Source organism: Eublepharis macularius, chromosome 4 (assembly GCF_028583425.1).
Source record: "Eublepharis macularius isolate TG4126 chromosome 4, MPM_Emac_v1.0, whole genome shotgun sequence".
NCBI lineage: Eukaryota > Metazoa > Chordata > Lepidosauria > Squamata > Eublepharidae > Eublepharis > Eublepharis macularius.
The window spans coordinates 142,248,741-142,261,948 of NC_072793.1; the positions used below are offsets into that span (position 1 = coordinate 142,248,741).

Sequence of the window (13,208 nt, forward strand, 5' to 3'; positions counted from 1 at the left end):
CACATCTTGTACACCCTGATCTTTGTAACTGGAGGTATTGGGTATTGAACCGGGAATCTTCTGCATGCAGAGAAGGGACTCTATCCCCAGAGCCACGATGCTGCTCCAGTAGTTTAATCCAGGTCTCTGAGGCACTGCACTTTATTTCTAAATTGCCCCTTGTAAAAGAATTGAGATTTGTCACTGGATACAAAAGGCCATATCCACCCTTGCACCGTCATTTAGCCATTTCTAGGAGCTGTTATGGCCAAATCCTTAATTAGTTCAGTCACCAAGATTTCTTTTTTAAAATCCATCAGCGTGACATAAGATGAAGACCAGACTACACAGTGTAAGGAAAAATCTTCTTCAGCTTGGGAGTGAACACACACAAAGCTGCCTTATACAAAACCAGGCGTTTGATTAACCAAGGTCAGTACTGTCTACCCAGACTGGCAGTGGGTCTACAGCTAAGACCTTTCACATCAACTACTGCCTACCCCTTTTAACTGGAGATGTTGGTGATTGAACGCGGGGCCTTTTTACATTTAAAGCAGATGCTTTACCTCTGAGCCACAGCCCCTCCTGTTTTAGCACAGGGGCCAAGGCCGCCCCCCCTGACACTTCCTCCCAGCACTTGCATTCAGAGGTTTACTGTGGAAGTTTCCTATAATCATCATGACAAACGATCATTAATGAATATGTCCTCTGTATGCATCTAAACACCTTTAAAGCCTTATATGGTTGGGGTGATCTTTTTTACCTTTCATTCATGAACCCTGCATTCTCGGTATAATGCAAACCAACACACAGGCAGCTGAGCAGGATAAAATCCATGACAGTTAACCATGTATAAGCCAAACCCCAAACAGTTTTACCATTTTATCTGTCAGTCATGCTTTTCATTCACGTGAGTTGTCTGGGGTTCATTTTGCACAAATCATTAGTCTTGAGAAAGATTGAATAATCGTAATTAAAATGATGATGGAAACATTTTGTTCCAGTTTCATTCTTTCATTTTAATTTTTAAAAACACTCAAATTTGGGGAAACCATAGGCTAAATTAGTTGTTGGAAGAACTATTCCACGTAATGAAAATAAAACAACATACAAATCAAGACCACCTTACACCCTTTTTTAAAAAAAAATATAGAATACATTGAAAACATATCCTCAACAAAATACTGTTCATTTTATAATTTATATATGGAATGAGATGTTGCAAGTCTCAATTCTGAGGAAGCAAGGGGGGAGGCAAAAAGGCATCAGCCTAACTAGGCCTAAAAATCACATTAGGAGTTTCTCTTCTGGAAATAAGAGTAGTCACTGCACAAACTGCATCAGAAAAGGAGTAAAAAATAGAAGCAGGAAGCAATAATGGAACACATCTTTCCCCCCTAAAATTCAGCTGTTACTGAAGGCAGAACTATATAGCTGCCTTTGACGCAAAAAAGAAAATTAATAATAAAAGGTGCATGAAATATGTGTAAAGGGTGGCCTAGAATGCCCACCCCCATAGGGGAAAAGCCTAGATACCTTCACTGCTAGTATGATGCATGGACAAACAAAATTAGAGAATCTGAGGAAGGTATTTCCAGTTCATTTATTGTGTAAAAGGTATTTCTATAAATATACCAATGGTGACCAAAACTTCTTAAAAGCCATAATTCTGTTAAATAGCAGATAACTAGCACTGGCAGAGTAATTTTAAATACCTAACATGTCCCACTACATGTATACTAAAGCATCTATGTAACAGTTGGATGTGGCATGCACAAAACAGCATTCTTCTTGCTATTACCCCCTCCCCCCCACCGGGGCCAATGTTACTATGATTCTGCATCGGTGTACTTAAGGAATGTCTATTTGTTAGATATTATCTAAGCAGACCTGGAATCAGAAAAAAGCTGCTTTGTAAACAGGAGAAAGATACAGATTTGTCACAATTAACAAAATGTACCTTATGTGGCTAAACCAAGGTCCCCCCCCCCCCGCCACTTCTCTATTTGGAAACAAAGAGCATTAAAGAGGTCCATTTAAAATTAATAGTCTCCAGCCTTAGTAGTTTTGGATGTAGGTAACAGTGCCTTTGTTAGACAGGCAGTTAAAAAAGGGACTGCTTGCGTTTAGTGCATTATCGAGTAAAGTATACACTTCAGAAAAAAAAACTAAAAGGAGGAAAGGGTTTTTAGAGAAAGCATTTCTTCCCCATTGTTTCCCTGAAAACAAGCGAGTGCTATGAACTACCAAATGCATTTGAGTCAGAAGCATTTTAACATGTTACAGAAAAGTTACTATCTCCTCCCCACCCTGGTCAGAACAGCTCTGAAGAGCAGGTGATATATTTTATCTTTATAGTCTCTTGTATTCCCCCGCCCCCCCCATCCCCCAGCATACACTGATAAGTTAGCTTGGACAAGACCAACCAATTTGCCAATAAAAAAAAACACTGAGCAGCATGCAGATTTATTCCTTCACTTTAGCTAGGTAGTCAGCTAGTTTGTTAATGCCTTCTTCTTGTTGTTCAAGAAGATCCAGGACGATACCCATTGGAGTCTTCTTCAGCCCTACACCTTCCATCTTATTTTCCAGTTTGTTCTTTATATTCCGAAGCCTCAGAGAAGCATGAATAAACATCACTGGGGGGGAAAAAACCCACATTAGTAAACAGATATTGCCCAATAAATCCCTGTGTTATTACCATGGTATCTCCAAGATATAGTTTACTTTTCTCATTTTGCTCTCATACGACAGCAAAGGAACATCCAGCATGATGTTCAACAGTGGTTGAAGTCCTAAGATTAAAAGCCAGAAGTCCCATTATGAATCCATATCCATTTTAGCCTACTGTTTGACTTGAATCAATAAGATATGTTCTCCTGCTAGGTTTAATGGTTAGCAAAAGGCTAAAATGAGATGATCTCGATTCATTTCCCCCTGTTTTGTTCCTCAAGGTTTGGCAAGCCCCTTGAACACATGTCTTTCTCTGGTTTACCATGCTGAGAGGGAGCAATGAAGTCAGTGGAGTTTATTACACTATTCCTTTTGTTTTTCTTTCTTGAAGTGGTGTGGATTGTGCGGATCTTTAATCATACACATGTGATAACTCTCAGCAACACTGAAAGTGCCTTTCATTACCATTTTTAAAAGCAAGCAGCCTCCATATTTATTCTAAGCAGTGTTTGGAACATGCATGCATGTAAGATACTCACACAGCAGAGGAAATGTGATTCCAAATATGAACACCATGACACCTCCAAAAAAGGATATCAGGAAATAGCTTGACAGAATGATGGCTATGACAAATGTGGCTGGATACTGCTTCTTAAACTTGCGAATAAACTGTTTGTTGTGGGATGCCCACACAAAGCCTGTAAACACCAGGACTACCACAGTGCCACCAAGGATCATGTTCAGTGGACTCAGAAATCTACGGAGAGGAAGGGGGGGAAAAACCAAACAGCAATTAGTGCAACAAACCAGCTTATCTTTGAATTCAATTATCTTAATGCACTTCATATCCTAATGCATTTTTTAAAAGCTCTGAGTACAGCCTCCAGTTGACCTGTGTGTTTAATTTAACCATGTCTAACTAGTGAATGGCTTAAAAACTTGCCTACTTTATACACAAGTTTCCCTTACCAGTATTTCCTGCCCACCCACCCCCCACCCCCATGTTGCTGTTTATATTAGCCTCTGTGTCAGAAGACTGGAAAATAGTCAAAGTTATGACTTTTTTTTTTCTTTTTGAAAAAGGGATCCAAAGGTGACCTGGAAAAATATAGGCCAGTCAGCTTAATGTCTGTCCTGGGTAAATTGATGCAAAGTGTTCAAGACAGAATTGTTAAACACAGAGCCTTGTTGAAGGGAACTGTCATGGCTTCTGTAAACGGAAGTTCTGCCTCACCAACCTCTTATGGAGTCAGTGTGAATGTTGACAAGGGCTATCCAGCACACACTGGTTACTTGAACTTCCAAAAAGTATTTGACACAGTACCTTGAAAGAAGTCTGAATAAACTTAACAGCCATGGGATAAAACGTATCTTCTCAGTAATTAAAGAGGAAGCACAGGATAGGAATGGGCAGTTTTCATAGTGGAAGGAGGTAAACAGTAGGTCCACTAGGGCATTTGATGTGTCAGACTTCACTGCCACAAGTTCTGGAAACAACTGCTGACGTAGCTAGATTTTAAAGGAGGCTGAAAAGATTTCAGTAAGATAGGTCTATCATCAGCTGTTAGCTAAGTTGGCCAAATGGGACTTCAGCGTTCAGGAACACAGTGAGCCCTGATTATCAGATGTTGGGAGAGAGTCAAAAGATTATTTCTATGACCCTTGCTTGTGAGCTTCCCTGTGACATTTGATTGGAATGGATGGAAACTGCATGCTGAACTGAATAGATCACTGGTGTGATCCAGGATGGTTACTGCATTGTTTTTATGTTGTTCTGTTCAATTCTCTGTTCCTGTCACTCTAAAAGCCTATCCGACAATATTCTCAGATAGCATTCAAGTATGTCATTTCAATATAAAGAAATCTAACATATTATTATATTAAAACATGGTAAATAATAATCTTTAAGTTTATCATTCCAAAAAATTACACAAATATACAACAAAATGATATTCAGTTATCAGTATTTCCTAGTGATGAACATTAAATACCATTTCACTGAAATAATCAATCCCCACCTAATCTAATAGAAAGGCTTTGAAGGCAAGATCCCCTTGAAAATTTTTTTTTTGTTTAGCTATAGTAATTAATCCCAAGTTATCTTTACCCATAATACTATTGTGACATCTGAGCAAAACATGCAAAATTGAGCGGTTATCTTTATATTGGTCACTTGCCCTACGCTCCATAACACTAAGTAGCAGAATGACTCGGTCATCACCATTCCAAAAACTCTGTTAGAAATCAGCCCTAGAATTATCACATGTGCAATAGTTGCTCATGCTGAGCTTGTATGCGGTACCATTAGCATCGAGTTTCTCAATTTCTTGTAGATCCATTATAGAATCTCAAGTGAATCAAATGAAAAGTTGATTGTGTTTTGTCAACATTACCAGTTGAAAATATATTTAACTCCTCCTTTTCAAGGCAAATAATTTCTAAGGTGGATTCCAAAACGCTACAGCGGAAAAAGGAGGGAGAGACCTGCCAATACATCTTTGGTTATGCAAAAAAAAAAAAAAAGAACGAACCGAGCTTGTGTGAACAAGTTTTAAGCAGCTTGGCTAAGAAAGGATAAAAAAACAGAGCAATAAAGCTGAGTTATCATGAAAGGGCACCAGTCAAACCTTTTATTCTTTATATTTATATCCTGTCTTTCTTCTGTGGGTCTCAAGGCAGCATAGCCCTGGATGGTACACATATCAAAAAGCTTGATTCTCAATGGCTGGCCTCAGCAGGTGCAGAGAACAAGTCAAACCTCTCCCTATGGACACCTACCAAGCACTCCTGTACTTCACCCAAAACAAAATTAACATCTACCACTAACTTTTCCCTCACAGAAAAGCAACACTGCTGTCATGGTGCCGCCCACAACACGTATTTCTCTAACTGAAACTTGCTGGCCATATGCAGTGGCAGAAGCATGCAGTATGAACCTCTTCATGGGGACACAAAAAAATACACACCACCCTCAGGGGCTCCTTGCAATATGTATGTAAATATACTTTTAATGGCCTTTAAAAATGACATTTCAGAATTCCTTGTTCACTTCGCACAGCAAACTGGTTAGTTTTATTTTCATTATCACTTTATAATGAAGAGGATACAGTGGTAACAGTGAAAGAGCTTTCCCTTCGTTCACGGCTTCAAGTCCATTGCCCACCTGTTCCTGTTGCTCATCTGAGCTTCAGGGCGGCATATTAAAAACAGGGCAGATCTGCTTGCTGTTTGCAGCATCTGAGTCACTTCTGGTTAGTCACAGACTATATTTAGATCAAAACTTTCTGAATGTTCAGCCTGGAAAAAAATGAACAGTAACTCCGGGATGCAATCACTCTAGTGTGTGATTCATAGTAAACTGAAACAGGATTACAGTGTTAAGAAGACCCTCATTTTCTAAAAATGATCTGGTAAATCTATTTTGTAGTAATTGACTATGACCTTCCATCAGCCAGCACAATAAACAACTTAGATGAGGCCTACACTTTGTGTTTCATGGAGACATGCACAGTCCACAAGCTACACCATGTGCTCAAGACAGTTGTTTTCATGTCTGCTTCACTGACTGACCCTCTGCCCATAGTGTATCCAGACAACTATAAGTATGTGTAGTACCTAGCAAGGCCACCATACAGGTTGGTGTGCTCATTTCAGCTTAGTTTGCCACAAGATGGGCAGATTTCACTTAGACTTAAATCAAGTAATGTCTACTTAAATCAACGGAGCCAGCAAAAATAACACCACCACCTAACTAGAAGTGCCTCTCCAAAGCTGACTGAATTTCCTGCCAAGGGTTGCCAGCTCAAGGTTGGGAAATTGCTGGAAAAACTGGGGGGTGGATCCTGGAGAGGGTGGGGGTATAATGCCATAGATTCCACTTTCCAAAGCAGCCATTTTCTTCAGGAGGACTGATCTCTTTGGCCTGGAAATCAGTTATAATTTTAGGAGATCTCCAGCCACCACCTGGAGGCTGGCAAACCTAAGCCAAACAGAGTGTGTTCAGTTGTGAGATTAAACTAGACATGTAGTTGTGTTAAATGGGACTGACTGTATAGCTACAGAACTAGTACTTCTGCAGGGCTAGCGGCAAGTATGTCACACTCTCTCAAAAAACAACAAAATCATTTTTGAGGAAGGAAACATGACCAGATACTTCTGGTTGTTCTAGTTATTAGCCAGAGTGGACCTAAGAAATTCTACTAACTGCGCATAGTCACTCGATACCACAGGTAGTATCAGAGGCAAGGTTAGTTATAGGATACACTCTAAATATAGCTCTCATTAGCAAGATTTATTGGCTGCCTCAGACATAAACAGTATATGTACAGACATCCAGTACCATGGTAGCACGGTAGTAATTTGAGGTGGAAGTTACTGAGACAGCTTGGAAAGACAGAAGCTTGGGAAGAAGGTGATTAGCTCTTATTGCCTAGAAATAGGTTATTGAGTGGTGGCAGGGATAATCAGGGAGGTGTGAAGAACATAACATTAACAGAATGTTAACTAGAGGACTTCTGCCTTCTCTGCTGTTATAACAAGGTAAAACATCTTAGGAAAATGCTACCAGTAGAAGAAATTGTAGGTAATCAAAACCAGAAGGAATCAACAGATAATTTCTCTGCATTCATGACTACTGCGAACCAACAACCTTGCTTCCATTCTTCCATTGGGAGATTCCCATTACAGCAACCTGCATCCAGTGGGGAAAGGATGTGGAACAGACTACAGTGGAAATTTTGCTTTCAGATCTAAGCTTGTTGCCTAAAAATCAAGTAGGGATTAGGCAGAACAAGCAATTTTAGATGGAGATTAAGCACCTTTTTAAAAAATGGGGCATTTTTAATACTGTCCTATTGGAGGCCATCCTCTTAAGATAAGGAAAAAGAAAGTACCTACTGCACAAAAGCAAAGTACTAACTGAATAGGGTTCGTAATATGGCTCCAGCCCACAACAGGTAAGCAACTAGTGGGTGCATGTTTGATTCCCTCCACAATACACCCCAAGGAAATTCAAGCCATAGATTGCCATTGCATGACATTAGCAAATGCATAGTCCTCAATTAGCTGGCATAATTGCCTGAAGTTTTTAATTTGAAAGTTAACAGTAAGGACCTGGCTGTCTGTTTCTGAAGTGAGCAGGCATGGAAAGTTGCCTCCTGATTTATGAAGGAACCTTGACTGGACTAATTAACCCAGGAGGAGACCCCCTTGATCAGTTCAGAAGGTTGTTTTGATTTTGTAAAATAGTTGTCTCCTTACAGGGATAGCATGGAGATATTCCCACAATAGTGACATGAAAGTAATGGGGGTGGGTGGGAATAAATGTATTCAGTAGCACAGTAAATTACTACTGGCTACAAAGAGCACCAATGAAAGTTAAGTGATGAAAATTTGAAATGACTCTAGAGAGAGAACCAGGACACTAAGCTATCAGCATGTAACTGAAGCCACATAAAGAACTGTATCGCAGCCACTTGTTTATGCCAGACTAAAGATAATAGGCTCTTCCAGCATTTTGCAAAACTTCCATATTTTGGATAGAGATTCAAATGAAAAGAAAAAAACAAACAGAAATATAGTGGCACCTCAAAGAACAGCAACCTTTTATTCCACCACAAGCTTTCACGGACTAGAGACTACTGAGAGGCTCTTTGCTACACAGGGTGTTTTGTTGTGGGGACAATAATGACATACTTTGTAAACTGCTCTGAGTGGGTATTAAGTTGTCCTGAAGGGTAGTATATACATTGAATGTGGTGGTGGTGGTGGTGGTGGTGGTGATGATGATAATGATAATGATGATGATGATGATGATGGAGGTATGAAAAATATATCGAGCGACGAGTCATGAAATGCAGGATATACAGGGTGAAATGTAGTATTGTAAAATTCAAATCTAATCAAGAAAAATATATTCACTCATATTGCTAAGCATGACAAGCATTTCTCACATAACTGACAGATATTTTAAGGAAAAAATGTAAGGAGGAGAAAAATGTCATTTGTATCAAAGCAGGCAGTTTGTAACAGAGCTTTTTAATCTACATGGAAACCTTCAGAAGCAAGAACATAAGACCTACTGTAGCATCTCTGTCCAGAGTCCTAAGGTTCACTGGTAGTACTGTAGTTCAGGATCCTACAATGTTCTCTTTGGGGAAATGGAAGTTGTTTTCTCACACACATGGTTTGTTCATACGTTACATTTAAATCAGAAACATTACCTGAGAAATGCTGTAAATTACACTATATAATCTATAAATATTTCCATCTTACCAGTCTTTCTGGCCAATCTGTGTTAATGCTGTAAAGGGTATACACTACACCAACCATCCTTTCCTGAGGGGAAGCCAACTTGCACCCAAAGTAAAGATGCCCTTATCTCATTTGAATGGAAATCAAAACAAAAACAGTGGCACACACATGGGCTTCAAAAAGTCTCTTTAGACCTGCATGCCTATTGATTCAGTAATTGCAGATACAGAATCAAATGTAGAATCCATGGAACTTTAAGCACAACTGATGATAAATAAGGATATCATCTACAGAACCATTAACACAAAGCAGTACTGTCAGTTCTGTGGTGACTTGCGCTTTTGTTTCCCCTGGCTGTAACAACTGTCTATTTATATCAGTCAATAAAAGTGCTGTTTATTGTCAACTACCCTGATTTTCTTTACACCAACTTTTTTGGGGAGAAAGGAACCCTGAGATACATCTTTGTGTTCAGTAGTTTACTGGACAACAAAAAAAGATTATATTTTAAAACATTAGTGGTTTCTATGTTGCCTTTATTGAATACAGTGCTTTTCAAAACATAGGCTAGAGTAAAAAAATTAGAAGTACTCATACTGATCGGTGATCACTATTCAAAACATTTATAAGATAGGCAATTTGTCTTTGTTTTTTCAGAGTCAAAAAAAGAAATGGGCCAAATTACCTATTTTATGAACAGTCATGATGTTTGAGAAGTGCTCTGGACCTTGATCAACATTCTAGTATGGGATACAGCAGCTCAACAAGATTCTCTAAACAATGCAATACTGTAGCCTTCACATTCCATTTCAGAGCTCTTCACATGAAATCATTAAGTATAATTCCCTGCTAAGCCTTAGAGATGTCACTGAATCAACAGCCACCAAAGCTATGGTGCTGCTGTTGAGGCCTTGGAATTTTATAACCACCAAGAAGAGAGTATGCCACCTGTATCTCAGCGAACTTCCTCACACAACACTATACTCATACTTCATTTACTGGTAATCATGTCAGCTGCCAGAGGAACCCAGCCTCCAGGGCCACTGGAACAGCTTTATGCATTATCTCATAATAGAATAACAGCAACTATTAGATGTGAATCAGCAACCACAATTTTTTAATGGGAGAGCAAGCTCAGGTTGCTAAAGAAGCAACAATTCCATACAGATGGGTTACTGCATAGAAATCAAGTGCCTTAAGATGGGACAGGCCAAGTGCTACACTAGTATGGTGTCACAAAAACATGCTGTTTGGCATTTAAATGGCATCACACAATAATAGTTGTTTATGATCTAAGAGCCAGTCTGCAACCATTCAGACCAAGTTCAGGTGCTTAAAACTAGTTAAGATTGTCAACTTTACTGTAAATGTGAGTCACCAATGTAATATGCAATTTGTTAGGAGATTCGTCTTTGGTAAAAACTGCTATAGCAACAAATCAGTGTTAATCTCAGTAGGACAAACTGCTAGGCTATGTTGAAAAGAAGCAATTTGAGTCTGGAAAGATCTGTTGAAGGAAGAAGATTCAGAAGAGTAAATCCACTGCTCATTTAGATATAACAGTCAGAATGTGTGTTAAGTTATTTCTTGTCAGTCCTAGGTAGTTTTCCAGAGAGAAGCACAATGCTTACCTCTAGGGACATTTTAAGACATTAAAATTTTAGAAATGCTTTTACAAAGAGTCCCTTCTGTTTCTAACAATCTGACGGAGAAGCTCAAGAAATATTTTGTCTTGCCTCACTGTCAATCAATTTGAATTAAATGAAGATCCCAACAATCTGAAAGAGACATGTGTTAACAATGAAGTCAATGCATCTGCTCTTAAATACAATACCTAACTAGGCACTTTTTAAAATTCAGTCTACTTTGAACCCTATGCTCATCTTTACTCTGCAGTTACTCAGATATGATTAGTTTCATATGTTAAAGCCACATGGTTTGGAGTACTTGCATGCCACGCAGAGACTTACTGAGCCTCCAGGAACTATTTTTTGAAGATGAAATGGCACAGATACAGTCAAAGAAACATGACTCATCTAGAGAACTCGCAGCTGAGGTTTGAGCATTAATTCCATCAGTTTACAGTCATGTTCAGCACTGGAATTCTGTGCCCCATAATGACTAGCTGAAGATATGCAAAGTCATCTTAAGAACTGTCACACTCCTTAGATTAGGCAAGGCTGCATCTACGGACCGGCTTGAGCTACCAGATTTGGGTAGGGACGCACACTGGCATTGGGCTTAAAGTATCTCTATCACAGTCCATTCAGCAGCTGAAACTAGTACAAACAGTTCATCTTGACTTTCCAATCTAGCACTACTGAATATGGCCAGGATTCTCTATTAAGGGTAATTTTTAAATTGTAATTTGCAGGAAAATTTACATCAGTGCCCATTCAACAAAGTGGGCATGCATGTGACTTATCACTGCTAATATAAAAAAGAATCAAGATTCATGAGGTTGAATATTTGTGTTATTTATCTTGTACAACAAGGATAAATTATATCAAGTCTAGAAATGCAAACAAAAGTAAGTTATTCAAAAGATGAACAGACTTGGAAGGGACTCCTAGGCCTTTATATAATCTTGTTCTAGACATGGTCTAAGAAAAAAAATTAGAATTTCTTGCAAGAATGCATTATACTGTATGGACAGGGATGAGTTTCAGGAGACAATGGCTTATTTAAAAGTGGAGGAGATCAGAGCCAGGTTCAAAAGGAGCATTTCATTTTGAAAATCAACATTTGTCCTTCCCAACTACATCAAAACAAGGCAACCCCAATAGCTGGCAAGGATGGAAAATTAAAGGGTAAGGGGCTCTCTTACAGTTGCACATGTTTATGATTAATGGGCAGGTATACAAAGCCCCTTTATATTCATAGCTTATTGTGAAGAATATAATATACAGGAAATTCCACAGACAGCCTTTTCTGTACAAACGCATGGCCACAAACCAAAGGTGCTTATACCTAAAACTTAAGCTGTAAACTCCAGAATCTGTTTTTGAGAATTTCATTCAAGGGAGCAACAGGATTTGAGTCCAGTGGACCTTAAAGATGACAACATTTTCAGGGTATAAGCTCTTGAGAGTCAGAGCTCCCTTCTTCAGATACTCTAAGGCGCCACTGGACTTAAATCTTGCTTGTCAACCGCAAGCAACGATCCACCGAAAACATTCAAGGGAAGAAGAAAAAGAGTAGGCCTTGCTCCTTTTTGGTGAAAGGAAACGCGATCTGGCAGTCATGCTCAACAAACCTTGCTGGCACCAAGCAAGAAGAAATGTAATGCACCTGCTTTATTCAGTCAAGGTAGCAACCTCGGGAGGGAGTCACACTGCAGACAGCGAGTCTTACTCCCGAGTAAAAAGACTCTGCTTACAACTACAGAATTTGCCTTTTCATCGTAATCGATCGCCAATCACAAATAGGAGGGCGAAGAAGGCAGGCAAGAGCTTCACAGAAGACAGAACATCACACAGCCCCCCCCCCCGCTTCAACCTTCCTGGTTACCAATAGTGCAATGCTATGCAGAGTTACTCTAGTCTAAGCCCAAGGAATTCAATGACTTTAGACTGGAGTAACTCTACACAGGATTGCACTGGAGGTCTAGTTTGCAAGGGACAGAGTCGGAAGACCAAAGCAAGCCTGCCGCTGCCTGCAAGGCTTTACTAGAACCGTGGTGGTGGTGGTGGTGAGGTGAACAAGGCATGCCCCCCATAGCGACACTCAATACCTTCCCTTCCTTACCCCACTATGGAGATCACGGTGGCGGCCACGATCAGATAATTGGTCTGGTAATAAACCAGATTGCTGACGACCCGGTTGTTCCATTTGGAAACGTCTTTGAAATCCGGCAGCGCGAAGCGGTCGTGGCCGGGGATGAAGTCGTCCCAGGATCTCAGCGGCGCCACTTGCACGTCCATGACGGCTCGCCCATCCGGAGTCCTGCGGCAACGGCAACGCGTCACCCGGGCAGGGTTAAAGAGCTCCGCGCCGACCAGCTGAGCGGGGTTGGCTTTGTGGTTGCCGGCACCGTTAGCAAAAGAGGGCCCTCGCGGGAGGGCGTTTTATTTCCCCAACACGCAGAGAACTGTGATCCAGAGGAGTTAGCCGTGTTAGTCTGTAGTAGCAAAATCAAAAAGAGTCCAGTAGCACCTTTAAGACTAACCAATTTTATTGTAGCATAAGCTTTCGAGAATCACGTTCTCTTCGTCAGATGCATGGAGGGCAGAAGGATGCTACAATAAAGTTGGTTAATCTTAAAGGTGCTACTGGACTCTTTTTGACTTTGAGCGAGCTCTCCG

The 13,208-nt window shown here is 40.1% G+C and overlaps 1 protein-coding gene across 1 annotated transcript; it reads right to left on the minus strand.

Annotated features, from left to right (window-relative positions):
- Window positions 1-1,121: 1,121 nt before the first annotated feature.
- ARL6IP5 (ADP ribosylation factor like GTPase 6 interacting protein 5) lies at window positions 1,122-13,052 on the minus strand. The gene is made up of 3 exons (XM_054976884.1): window positions 12,652-13,052; window positions 3,192-3,409; window positions 1,122-2,618 (listed from the first exon to the last, which is right to left on the minus strand). Exons 1-3 carry the CDS (start codon window positions 12,825-12,827, stop codon window positions 2,446-2,448), a joined length of 567 nt encoding a protein of 188 aa, XP_054832859.1. The 5' UTR covers window positions 12,828-13,052; the 3' UTR covers window positions 1,122-2,445.
- Window positions 13,053-13,208: the final 156 nt, after the last annotated feature.

Excerpts from the sequence above, each read along its gene's own strand:
- ARL6IP5 (XM_054976884.1), bottom strand. The coding sequence starts at position 12,827 with ATGGACGTGCAAGTGGCGCCGCTGAGATCCTGGGACGACTTCATCCCC. Across the intron at positions 3,410-12,651 it reads ACCGTGATCTCCATAGTGGG|ATTTCTGAGTCCACTGAACA; the intron begins GTAAGGAAGGGA and ends TCCTCTCCGTAG. Across the intron at positions 2,619-3,191 it reads AATCACATTTCCTCTGCTGT|TGATGTTTATTCATGCTTCT; the intron begins GTGAGTATCTTA and ends TTTCCCCCCCAG.